A 13,513-nucleotide genomic window follows, 5' to 3' on the forward strand; every position below is an offset into this window, starting at 1 on the left:
TCCCCAAACCCCCCTGACCCTCTCCCCAAACCCCTCCCCAAACCCTCTCCCCAAACCCACTCCTCCTCCTCACATCTCCCCCCTCCCCAAACCCCCCGACCCTCTCCCCAACCCCTCCTCCTCCTCACATCTCCCTCTCCCCAAACCCCCGACCCTCTCCCCAACCCCTCCTCCTCCTATCTCCCCCCTCCCCAAACCCCATCCCAAACCCCCCTGACCCTCTCCCCAACCCCTCCTCCTCCTCACATCTCCCTCTCCCCAAACCCCCGACCCTCTCCCCAACCCCTCCTCCTCCTCACATCTCCCCGCCAGGCTCTTCTGGCTCTTGGCAGCCTCCACGGCCGATTGCGCCGCCGCCTGCGCCGCGTTCAGCGCCCCCGGGGGGGGCACCTGAAATTCGGGGAGAGGGGTGACCCCCACTTCTGGGGACCCCAAAAATCCCCTCCCCCCCCCCCAAAATTGTGTTTTTTTGGGGTTACCTGGTAGGGTTGGGGTCCTGGGGGAGGCTGTGGGGGGGTGGGGGGCAGTTGGGGGGCGCTGGGGGGCAGTGGGGGAGGGGCTGTGGTGGTTTTGGGGGGCAGGGAGGAGGAGCCGCTGCTGCTGCCTGGAGAGGGGGGACCCCAAAAAAAAAGAAAAAAGAATTTAAAAATGGACAGGAAATGTTCCCCAAAATGTTCCCAAAATGTCACCAAAATGTCCCCAAATGGACCCTAAAATGCCCCAAATTAACCCCAAAATGTTCCCAAAATGTCCCAAATTAACCCCAAAATGCTCCCTGAAATGGACCCCAAAATGTCCCCAAAATGTCCCAAAAATGGACCCTAAAATGTCACCAATGGACCCCAAAATGTTCCCAAAATGGACCCCAAAATGTTCCCTAAAATGGACCCCAAAATGTTCCCTAAAATGTTCCCTAAAATGTCCCCAAAATGGACCCCAAAATGTCCCAAAAATGTCCCCAAAATGTCCCCAAGAATGTCCCCCAAATGGACCCTAAAATGTCCCAAATTAACCCCAAAATGTCCCCCAAAATGTCCCAAATTAACCCCAAAATGCTCCCTGAAATGGACCCCAAAATGTCCCCAAAATGTCCCAAAAATGGACCCTAAAATGTCACCAATGGACCCCAAAATGTTCCCAAAATGGACCCCAAAATGTTCCCTAAAATGGACCCCAAAATGTCCCCAAAATGTCCCCAAAATGGACCCCAAAATGTTCCCTAAAATGGACCCCAAAATGTCCCCAAAATGTCCCCAAAATGGACCCCAAAATGTCCCCAAAATGGACCCCAAAATGTCCCAAATGTCCCTAAAATGTCCCCAAAAATGTCCCCCAAATGGACCCTAAAATGTCCCAAATTAACCCCAAAATGTCCCCTAAAATGGACCCTAAAATGTCCCCAAAATGTCCCCAAAATGTCCCCAAGAATGTCCCCAAATGGACCCTAAAATGTCCCAAATTAACCCCAAAATGTCCCCCAAAATGTCCCAAATGTCCCCAAAATGTCCCAAATGTCCCCAAAAATGTCCCCCAAATGGACCCTAAAATGTCCCAAATGGACCCCAAAATGTCCCCAAAATGGACCCCAAAATGTCCCAAATGTCCCCAAAATGTCCCCAAAATGGACCCCCTAAAATGTCCCCAATGTCCCCCAAACGTCCCAAATGTTCCCCAAAATGTTCCCCTAAAATGGACCCCAAAATGTCCCCAATGTCCCCAACACCCCCAATCCCCCAATGTCCCCAATGTCCCCAAATCCCCCCAATGTCCCCATTGTCCCCAATGTCCCCAATGTCCCCCCAATGTCCCCAATGTCCCCAATGTCCCCAATGTCCCCAGATGTCCCCAATGTCCCCACCTGGCAGTGCCACCCCCCTGACCAGCACCATGTGCCGGGGGTCCTGTCCCCCCAATGTCCCCAATGTCCCCAACACCCCCAATGTCCCCAATGTCCCCAACGTCCCCAGTGTCCCCAATGTCCCCAGTGTCCCCAATGTCCCCAATGTCCCCAGATGTCCCCAATGTCCCCCAGTGTCCCCAATGTCCCCAATGTCCCCAATGTCCCCAATGTCCCCAATGTCCCCAATCCCCCCAGTGTCCCCAATGTCCCCAATGTCCCCAGTGTCCCCAATGATCCCAATGTCCCCAATGTCCCCAATCCCCCCAGTGTCCCCAATGTCCCCAATGTCCCCAGTGTCCCCAATGATCCCAATGTCCCCAATGTCCCCAATGTCCCCAATGTCCCCAGTGTCCCCAATCCCCCCAATGTCCCCAACGTCCCCAATGTCCCCAATCCCCCCAATGTCCCCAATGTCCCCAATGTCCCCAGATGTCCCCAGTGTCCCCACCTGGCAGTGCCACCCCCCTGACCAGCACCATGTGCCGGGGGTCCTGTCCCCCCAATGTCCCCAATGTCCCCAATGTCCCCAATGTCCCCAATGTCCCCTCAGTGTCCCCAATGTCCCCAATGTCCCCAATCCCCCCAGTGTCCCCAATGTCCCCAGATGTCCCCAATGTCCCCAATGTCCCCAATGTCCCCAATGTCCCCAGTGTCCCCAGTGTCCCCAGGGTACCTGGCAGTGCCACCCCCCTGACCAGCACCATGTGCCGGGGGTCCTGTCCTCCCAATGTCCCCAATGTCCCCAGTGTCCCCAATGTCCCCAATGTCCCCAATGTCCCCAATGTCCCCAATGTCCCCAATGTCCCCCAATGTCCCCAATGTCCCCGATGTCCCAAATCACCCCAATGTCCCCAGTGTCCCCAGTGTCCCCAATGTCCCCAATCCCCCCAATGTCCCCAATCCCCCCAATCCCCCCAATGTCCCCCAATGTCCCCAGATGTCCCCAGTGTCCCCACCTGGCAGTGCCACCCCCCTGACCAGCACCATGTGCCGGGGGTCCTGTCCCCCCAATGTCCCCAATGTCCCCAATGTCCCCGATGTCCCCAATGTCCCCAGTGTCCCCACCTGGCAGTGCCACCCCCCTGACCAGCACCATGTGCCGGGGGTCCTGGCCGCACTCTTTGCCCTGGGGGGGCTCCAGGCTCCCGGGGGGCGCCCCCTTCTCAAACAGCGCCCGCAGCGCCGGAAGCTTCCGCGGGGAAACCACCGAAAAGTGAATCCCACGCTGGGGAAAAATGGGGAGAAAAACACAGGATTAGGGAAAATATATAAAAAAAAAAATCTTCCCAAAAAAACCCCCAAAATATCAAAAAAATCCCAAAAAAATTCCCTAAAAAATCCCCAAAAAACCTCAAAAAAATTCCCCAAAAAACCTCAAAAAAATCCCAAAGAATCCCCCCAAAATAAAAAAAATTCCCTAAAAATTCCCTAAAAAATCCCCAAAAAATCTCAAATAAATCCCCCAAAATTCCCTAAAAAAATCCCCAAAAAATCTCAAAAAAATCCCTAAAAAATGCAAAAAAACCCCCCCAAAATTCCCTAAAAAATCCCAAAAGAATCTTAAAAAAATCCCAAAAAATCTCAAAAAAACCTCAAAAAATTCCCTAAAAAATCCCCAAAAAATCTCAAAAAAACCCCCAAAAAATCTCAAAAAAACCCCAAAAAATCTCAAAAAAATCCCCAAAAAATCTCAAAAAAATCCCAAAAATTCCCTAAAAACTTCCCCAAAAATCTCAAAAAACCCTCAAAAAATTCCCTAAAAAATCCCCAAAAAAATCTCAAAAAAACCCCCAAAAATTCCCTAAAAAATTCCAAAAGAACTCAAAAAAATCCCACAAATTCCCTAAAAATTCCCTAAAAAATCCCAAAAAATCTCAAAAAAATAAAAAAATTCCCCAAAAAGCCCCCAAAAAATCTAAAAAACATCCCCCAAAAATCTAAAAAAAATCCCCCAAAAAATTGAAAAAAAACCCCCAAAAAAATCTCAAAAAAAAATCCCAAAACTTCCCTAAAAACTCCCCAAAGAATCTCAAAAAAATCTCAAAAATTCCCTTCAAAATCCCAGAAAAATCTCAAAAAAAATCTCCCAAAAATAAAAAAAAATTAAAAAAAAATCCCAAAAAATCTCAAAAAATTCCCTAAAAAAATCCCAAAAAATCTCAAAATCCTAAAATTTCCTAAAAAATCCTCAAAAAATCCCCCCAAAATTAAAAAAATCTCCCAAAATCCCTAAAAAATCCCAAATAATCTAAAAAAAATTTCAAAAAATCTCAAAAAATTTTCCCAAAAAATCTCCAAAGAAAACCCCCAAATATTCCCTAAAAAAATCCCAAAAAATCTCAAAAAAAATCCTAAAAATTCCCTAAAAAATCCCCAAAATATCTCAAAAAAACCCCCCAAAAAATCCCTAAAAATCTCAAAAAAAAAATCCCACAAATTCCCTAAAAAATCCCCAAAAAAATCTCAAAAAAAACCCCAAAAAAATCCCTAAAAAAATCCCAAAAAATCTCAAAAAAAATCCTAAAAATTCCCTAAAAAATCCCCAAAAAATCTCAAAAAAAACCCCAAAAAATCCTTAAAAAAATCCCAAAAACTCTCAAAAAAAATCCTAAAAATTCCCTAAAAAATCCCCAAAAAATCTCAAAAAATCCCCCCAAAATCACAAAAAAATCCCCAAAAAATCTCTACAAAAGCCCCAAAAAATCGCAAAAAATTCCCAAAAATCCCCAAGAAATCCCAAAAAAAACCCCTAAAAAAAAATCCCAAAACTTCCGTAAAAAATCCCCCAAAAATCCTGCAAAAATCCCCAAAAAATCCCCAAAAAATCTCTACAAAATCCCAAAAAATCCCAAAAACCCCCAAAAATCTCAAAAAACCCCCAAAAATTCTCAAAAAAATCCCCAAAAAATCTCAAAAAAATCCCAAAAACTCCCTAAAAAAATCCCCTAAAATTCCCTTAAAAAATCCCTAAAAAAAAAAAAAAATTCCCAAAAAAATCCTAAAAAAATCCCCAAAAAATCCTAAAAATTCCCTAAAAAAATCCCCCAGAAATCTCAAAAAAATCCCCAAAAAATCTCAAAAAAAATCCCAAAAAGTTCCCTAAAAAATCCCCAAAAATTCCCTAAAAAATCCCAAAAAATCCCCCAAAAAATCCCTAAAAAATCCCGCAAAAATAAAAAAAAAATCCCCCCAATATCTCAAAACAATAAAAAAAACCCCAGAAAATATCAGAAAAATCCCCAAAAAATCCCTAAAAAAATCCCAAAAAATCTCAAAAAAAATCCTAAAAATTCCCTAAAAAATCCCCCAAAAATCTCAAAAAAATCCTGCAAAAATCCCAAAAAACCCCAAAAAGTTCCCTAAAAAATCCCCAAAAATTCCCTAAACAATCCCAAAAAATCCCCAAAAAAATCCTAAAAATTCTCTAAAAAATTCCCAAAAAATCTCAAAAAAACCCCCAAAAAATCCCTAAAAAAATCCCCAAAAAAATCCTAAAAATTCCCTAAAAAATCCCCAAAAAATCTCAAAAAAAACCCCAAAAAATCCCTAAAAAAATCCCAAAAAATCTCAAAAAAAATCCTAAAAATTCCCTAAAAAACCCCCAAAAAATCTTAAAAAAACCCCCCTAAAATTCCCTAAAAAAATCCCTAAAAAAAAAAGAAATTCCCAAAAAACTCCTAAAAAATCCCCAAAAAATCCCAAAAATTCCCTAAAAAAATCCCCCAGAAATCTCAAAAAAATCCCCAAAAAATCCCAAAAATTCCCTAAAAAAATCCCCAAAAAAATCTCAAAAAAATCCTGCAAAAATCCCAAAAAACCCCAAAAAGTTCCCTAAAAAATCCCCAAAAATTCCCTAAAAAATCCCAAAAAATCTCAAAAAAATCCTAAATATTCCCTAAAAAATCCCCAAAAAATGTCAAAAAAAACCCCAAAAAATCCCTAAAAAAGTCCCAAAAAATCTCAAAAAAAACCCTAAAAATTCCCTAAAAAATCCCCAAAAAATCTCAAAAAATCCCCCCAAAATCACAAAAAAATCCCCAAAAAATCTCTACAAAATCCCCAAAAAATCGCAAAAAATTCCCAAAAATCCCCAAGAAATCCCAAAAAAACCCCAAAAAAACCCTAAAAAAATCCCAAAAAATCTCAAAAAAAATCCTAAAAATTCCCTAAAAAATCCCCAAAAAATCTCAAAAAAACCCCAAAAAATCCCTTAAAAAATCCCCCAAAAAATCCTAAAAATTCCCTAAAAAATCCCCAAAAAATCTCAAAAAACCCCCAAAAAATCCCTAAAAAAATCCCAAAAAGATCTCAAAAAAAATCCTAAAAATTCCCTAAAAAATCCCCAAAAAATCTCAAAAAAATCCCAAAAAATCTCAAATTTTTAAAATTTTAATTTTTAATTTTTAACTTAACTTTAATTGAATTTTTCCCTTCTCACCTCAGCGATTCTCTGCACGAGGCTCTCGGTGCTGTATCCGGAGTAGGTGGTGCTCTCCACGGCGGGCAGCAGGTAAGGAGGGGAGTTACAGATCAACACACAAACCTTGTGGGTTTGTCCTCTGCTCCAAAAAAAATCATTCCAGGAAATTCAAAATCACAGGGAAAAATAATCCCAGGAATTTCATTGGGAATGGGGTGGGAAAATAGGAAAAAAAAAGAAAAAAAAAAGGATTAAAATGGTACAAAAAATCCCTAAAAAACATCCAAAAAGTGATTTAAAAATGCCTAAAATTCACTCAAAAAATCCTCAAAGAAATCCCACAAAAATTCCCTAAAATCCCTCAAATAAAACCCTTAAAAATCCCCAAAATATCTCAAATAAAATCCTTAAAAATCTTTAAAAGTTACCCAAAATTTCCCAAACCCAACCAAACCCCCCAAAAACCCAAAACCAAACCTACCCAAACCCAAACAACAACCCCAAAAAACCCAAAAGACCAAAAAGAACCCCAAAAACCCAACCACACAAACCCCTAAAACCTTAAAAGACCCCAAAATCCCCCAAAAGCCTTACCCCAAAAAATCCCTGAAAAACCTCAATAAAACCCTTAATACCCACAACCCTACCCAACCCCAAAAACCCTAAACCAATACCCCAAAACCCAAACTACCACAAATAAAACCCTTTAAAATCCTTAAAAGTTACCCAAAAAATCCCTAAAAAAACTCAAATAAAACCCTTAAAAATCCCCAAAATATCTCAAATAAAAGCCTTAAAAATCTCTAAAATACCTCAAATAAAACCTTTAAAATCCTTAAAATACTTCAAATAAAAGCCTTAAAAATCACCCCAAAAATTACCTAAAAACCCTCAAAAATTCTTAAAAACCACCCAAAAAATCTCAAAAAAACCTCAAAAAAACCCCCCAAAAAACCCTAAAAAAAAGTCAAATAAAATCCTTAAAAATCCTTAAAAGTTACCCCAAAAATTCCCTAAAAACGCTCAAATAAAACCCTTAAAAATCCTTAAAAACCACTCAAAAAATCCCTGAAAAACTCAAAAAAAGCCAAAAAAAATCCTAAAAAAATTCCAAAAAAATCCTAAAAAACACCAAAAAAATTCCTAAAAAATAAAAAAATCCAAAAAAATTCCTAAAAATCCCCAAAAGTCCCCAAATCCCCCCAAAATGCCCCAAACCTCTCACATTTGCTCCTAAAAAAATCCTAAAAATCCTAAAAAAATGCCAAAAAACCCTAAAAAAATCTTAAAAAATTGCAAAAAAATCCCCCAAAAATCCTAAAAAAATTTAAAAAAATAAAAAAAAAACCATAAAAAAAATCCAAAAAAAAATTATAAAAAATCCAAAAAAATCTCCAAAAATCCCCAAATCCCCCCTAAATGCCCCAAACCTCTCACATTTACTCCTAAAAAATCCTAAAAAAATAATAAAAAAACCTAAAAAAAAAAAAAACAAACCACAAAAAAACCCTAAAAAAATCTTAAAAAATCCTAAAAAAATCTGAAAAAAATCCCAAAAAAACCTAAAAAATTTCCTAAAAATCCCCAAAAGTCCCCAAATCGCCCCAAAATGCCCCAAAGCTCTCACATTTGCTCCTAAAAAATGCTAAAAATCCTAAAATTATTCTAAAAATCCCCCAAAAATAGTCAAAAAATCCTAAAAAAAATCTAAAAAAATAAAAAAAATTCCCAAAAAAATCAAAAAAAATTCCTAAAAATCCCCAAAAGTCCCCAAATCGCCCCAAAATGCCCCAAAGTTCTCATATTTGCTCCTAAAAAAAATCCTAAAAATTCTAAAAAATCCCAAAAAACCCTAAAAAAATCTTAAAAAATCCTAAAAAAATCCCCCAAAAAATCCTAAAAAAATTTTTAAAAATAATAAAAAACCATTAAGAAATCAAAAAAAAAATTCTAAAAAATCTCCAAAAATCTCCAAAAATCTCCAAAAGTCCCCAAATCCCCTCAAAATGTCCCAAACCTCTCACATTTGCTCCTAAAAAATCCTAAAAAAATCCTAAAAAATCCCCAAAAATTAAAAAAAAATCCTAAAAAATCCTAAAAAAATCATTAAAAAATGCCAAAAAATTCCTAAAAAATCCCAAAAAATTCCTAAAAAATCCAAAAAAAATCCTAAAAATCCCCAAATCCCCCCAAAATGCCCCAAACCTCTCACACTTGTTCCCAAAAAAATCCCAAAAATCTTAAAAAATCTTAAAAAAAATCCTAAAAAATCCCAATAAAACCCCTAAAAAAATTCCAAAAAATTCCTAAAAAAATCCCCAAAAGTCCCCAAATTGCCCCAAAACGCCCCAAAGCTCTCACATTTGCTCCCTCATCTTCTTGAAGTCGTCGAAGAGCTGCAGGGCGGTGCTGAGCCCCTCGGCGATCAGGCTGCAGCTCTCGCCGCCCCCTCCCACGAACCTGGGGGAGGAAATTGGGGAGAAATTTGGGGAGAAATTTGGGTTGGGGGCTTCAAACCCCTCCCCCAGAGCTGCTCCAGCTTTTTTATCCCTCCCAAAAATCTGCTTTTGTTGGGAAATTCCATTTATTTCCTTCTGGGATTTATTCATTAATAAAATTTATTCGGCCCCTCCTCTAATTTATCCCAAATTCCCCTCAAACCCCAAAATCTTCTCCTCAAACACCGAATTTTTACTCTAAAACCCCAAATTTCTACTCAAAAACCCCAAAATTTACTCCTCAAACCCCAAAATCTTCCCCTCAAACCCCAAATTTCTACTCTAAAACCCCAAATTTACCCCTCAAACCCCAAAATCTTCCCCTCAAACCCCAAATTTCTACTCTAAAACCCCAAATTTCCCCTTCAAATCCCAAATTTTCATCCCCAGACCCCAAAATTTCACCCTCAAACCCCAAATTTCTACTCTAAAACCCCAAATTTACCCCTCAAATCCCAAATTTCACCCTCAAACCCCAAAATCTCACCCTCAGCCCTGAAATTTTCACTCTCAAACCCCAAAATCTTCCCCTAAAACCCAAAATTTCTACTCTAAAACCCCAAAATTTCACCCCCAGACCCCAAAATCTTCCCCTCAAACCCCAAATTTCTACTCTAAAACCCCAAATTTTTGCCCCCAGACCCCGAACTTTCACCCCCAGATCCCAAAATCTGCCCTCACACCCCAAAATTTCACCCCCAGACCCCAAGTTTTCACTCCCTGACCCTGAATTTTCACCCTCAGACCCCAAATTCCACCCCCAGACCCCAAATTTCCACCCCCAGACCCCAAATTCCCCCCTGAAACCCCAAATTTTCACTCCCAGACCTCAAATCTTCATCCTCAGACCCCAAATTTCCACCTCAGACCCCAAAATTCCACCCCCAGACTATGAATTTCCATCTCAAACTCCAAATTTTTGCCACCAGAGCCCGAATTTTCGCTCTCAGACCCCAAATTCCCCCCCCAGACCCCAAATTTCCACCTCAAACCCCAAATTTCCACCTTAAACCCCAAATTTCCACCCCCAGACCCTGAATTTTCCACCCCCAAACCCCAAATTTCCCCCCCCAGACCCCAAATTTCCACCCCCAGACCCCAAATTCCCCCCTGAAACCCCAAATTTTCACCCCCAAACCCCAAATTTTGGCCCCCAAACCCCAAATTTTCACCCCTAGAAGCCCAAATTTTACCCTCAAACCCCAAATTCCGCCCCCAGACCCCAAATTTCCACCCCCAGACCCCAAATTTAGCCCCCCAGACCCCAAATTCCCCCCTGAAACCCCAAATTTCCACCTCAAACCCCAAATTCCCCCCCAGACCCCAAATTTTCACTCCCAGACCCCAAATTTCCACCTCAAACCCCAAATTTCCCCCCCAGACCCCGAATTTCCACCCCCAGACCCCAAATTTCCACCCCCAGACTCCAAATTCCCCCCTGAAACCCCAAATTTTTGCCCCCAGACCCCAAATTCCTCCCTGAAACCCCAAATTTCCACCCCCAGACCCCAAATTCCCTCCTGAAACCCCAAATTTCCACTCCCAGACCCTGAATTTTTGCCCCCAAACCCCAAATTTCCCCCCTGAAAGCCTCAATTTCCACCCCCAGACCCCAAATTTTTGCCCCAAGACCCCAAATTTCCCCCCCAGACCCCAAATTTCCACCCCCAGACCCCAAATTTCCCCCCCAGACTCCAAATTCCCCCCTGAAAGCCTCAATTTCCACCCCCAGACCCCAAATTTCCACCCCCAGACACCGAATTTCCATCCCCAGACCCCAAATTTCTGCCCCCAAACCCCAAATTTCCACCCCCAGACCCCAAATTTAGCCCCCCAGACCCCAAATTTCCACTCCCAAACCCCGAATTTCCACCCCCAAACCCCAAATTTCCTCTCTGAAAGCCTCAATTTCCACCCCCAGACCCCAAATTTTTGCCCCAAGACCCCAAATTTTCTCCCCCAAACCCCGAATTTTCTCCCCCAAACCCCGAATTTTGGCCCCCAGAGCCCGAATTTGGCTCACTGGATGCTGTCCAGCCAGGTGAGGAACTCGTAGGCGCTGCTGGTGGGCGCGTGGCACTGCACGTACGACTCGGGGGCGCAATCCACCGTGTTGAAAACCACCAGGCTGTACTGGGTACCCCCAAACTGGGGAGAAAATGGGGCTGGGGGCACCCCAAAACCTCCCAGAGTGACCCCAAAAGCCTCAGGAGGCGACAAAACCCCTGGGAATGTCCTGGAAACCTCCCCAAAACCCTTCAGGAGCTCCAAAAATATCCTCAAAACCCTTCAGGAGCACCCAAAACCCTTCAGGGTGACCCCAAAATCTCTCAAAAACTCCTCAGGACCCCCCAAAACCTCCCCAGAACCCTTCGGGACCCCCCAAAACCCCCCTAAAACCCTTCAGGAGTCCCCCAGAATCCCTCAAGACCCCTCAAAACCTCCCCAAAATCCTTCAGGACCCCCCAAAACCCCTCAAACACCCCCCAGACCTGCTCAGGACCCCCTAAAACCTCTCAGGACCCCCCTAAAAACCCCTCAGGACACCCCCAAAACCTCTTAAAACCCCCCCCAAGACTCCTCAGGACCCCCCAAACCCCCTCAGGACCCCTCAGAACACCCCCAAAACCTCTCAGGACCCCCCAAAACCCTTCAGGATCCCCCAGGACTCCTCAGGACCCCCCCAAACCCCTCAGGACCCCCCAGGACCCCTCAGGACCCCCCAAACCCCCTCAGGACCCCCCAGGACCCCCCCAAAACCTCCTCACAATCCCCTAAAACCCCCTCACAACCCCCCAAACCCCCCAGGACCCCCCCAAACCCCCTCAGGACCCCCCCAAAACCCCCTCAGGACCCCCCAAACCCCCTCAGAACCCCCCCCAAATCCTTCAGGACCTCTCAGGACCCCCCCAAACTCCCTCAGGAGCCCCCAAAACCCCTCAGGACCCCCTCAAACCCCCTCAGGACCCCCCAGGACCCCCCAAAACCCTTCAGGACTCCCCAAAACCCCCTCAGGACCCCCCAGGACCCCCCAAAACCCTTCAGGACTCCCCAAAACCCCCTCAGGACCCCCCAGGACCCCTCAGGAGCCCCCCAAAACCTCCTCACAATCCCCTAAAACCCCCTCACAACTCCCCAAAACTCCTCAGGACCCCCCCAAACCCCCTCAGGACCCCCCAAACCCCCCAGGACTCCTCAGGACCCCCCAAACCCCCTCAGGATCCCCCAAAACTCCTCAGGACCCCCCCAAAAATCCCTCAGGACCCCCCAAATCCCCTCAGGACCCCCCAGGACCCCTCAGGACCCCCCCAAAACCTCCTCACAATCCCCTAAAACCCCCTCACAACTCCCCAAACCCCCTCAGGACCCCCCAAACCCCCTCAGGACCCCCCCAAACCCCCTCAGGACCCCCTCAAAACCCTTCAGGACCCCCCAAACCCCCTCAGGACCCCCCCAAACCCCCTCAGGACCCCCCAAACCCCCTCAGGACCCCCAAACCCCACTCACGTCACCCCCAAAGTCGGTCTCGGCCGGGGGGCCCCCATTGAAATACCTGGAGGAGGAGGAGAAGGGGTTTGGGGGGGCTCAGAGATTTTTGGGGGGTCCTGAGGGGATTTGGGGGGTCCTGAAGGGGTTTGGGGGGTCCTGAGGGGATTTTGGGGGGATCCTGAGTGGTTTTGGGGGGTCCTGAGGGGTTTTGGGAGGGTCCTGAGGGGATTTGGGGGGGTCCCGAGGGGGTTTGGGGGGTCCTGAGTGGTTTTGGGATGGTCCTGGGGGGGTTTGGGGGGGTCCTGAGGGGGTTTGGGGGGTCCTGAGGGGGTTTGGGGGGTCCTGAGGGGGTTTGGGGGGTCCTGAAGGGATTTTGGGGGGTCCTGAGGAGTTTTGGGGGGTCCTGAAGGGTTTTGGGGGGTCCTGAGTGGTTTTGGGGGGTCCTGAGAGGTTTTCAGGGGTTTCTGAAGGGATTTTTGGGGGTCTTGAGGGGGTTCCGTGGAGTCCTGAGGGGTTTGGGGGGGTCCTGAAGGGTTTGGGGGGCTCTGAAAGGTTTGGGGGGGTCCTGGAGGGTTTAGGAAGGTCCTGAAAGATTTTGGGATGGTCCTGAGTGGTTTTGGGGGGTCCTGAGGAGTTTTGGGGGGGTCCTGAGGGGATCTGGGGGGTCCTGAATGGATTTGGGGGGTCCTGAGGGGGTTTGGGGGGTCCTGAGGAGTTTTTGGGGGGTCCTGAAGGGATTTTGGGGGGTCGTGAGGGGTTTGAGAAGGTCCTGAGTGGTTTTGGGGGGTCCTGAGGGGATTTTGAGGGGTCCTGAGGGGTTTTGGGGGGTCCTGAGGGGGTTTGGGGGGTCCTGAAGGGATTTTGGGGGGTCTTGAGGAGTTTTGAGGGGGTTCCGTGGAGTCCTGAGGGGTTTTGGGGGGTCCTGAAAGATTTTGGGGTGGTTCTGAAGAGTTTTGGGGGAGTCTTGAAAGGTTTAGGAAGATCCTGAAAGAGTTTAGGAAGGTCCTAAAAGAGTTTAGGAAGGTCCTGAAAGACTTTGGGGTGGTCCTGAAGGGTTTTGGGGGGTCCTGAAAGATTTTGGGGGGTCCTGGGGGGATTTGGGAGGGTCCTGAAGTATTTTGAGGGACTCCTGAAAGATTTCGGGAGAGTTTTGAAGGGTTTTGGGAGAGTCCTGGAAAGTTTTTGGGGATCCTGAAAGACTTTTGG

General features: G+C 45.2%; 1 protein-coding gene across 1 annotated transcript in view; it reads right to left on the reverse strand.

Annotated features, from left to right (window-relative positions):
* Positions 1-13,513, reverse strand: part of MED25 (mediator complex subunit 25) — a 32,502-nt gene that overhangs the window by 18,284 nt on the left and 705 nt on the right. Inside the window, exons 3-9 of the mRNA XM_058859575.1 lie at positions 12,326-12,371; positions 10,842-10,966; positions 8,682-8,780; positions 6,339-6,459; positions 2,966-3,125; positions 480-604; positions 247-390 (exon numbers count right to left, since the gene is read on the reverse strand). Of these exons, the coding sequence (XP_058715558.1) occupies positions 247-390; positions 480-604; positions 2,966-3,125; positions 6,339-6,459; positions 8,682-8,780; positions 10,842-10,966; positions 12,326-12,371 (820 nt within the window). The remainder of the gene's footprint in view (positions 1-246; positions 391-479; positions 605-2,965; positions 3,126-6,338; positions 6,460-8,681; positions 8,781-10,841; positions 10,967-12,325; positions 12,372-13,513) is intronic.

This window comes from Poecile atricapillus, chromosome 30 (genome assembly GCF_030490865.1).
Source record: "Poecile atricapillus isolate bPoeAtr1 chromosome 30, bPoeAtr1.hap1, whole genome shotgun sequence".
NCBI lineage: Eukaryota > Metazoa > Chordata > Aves > Passeriformes > Paridae > Poecile > Poecile atricapillus.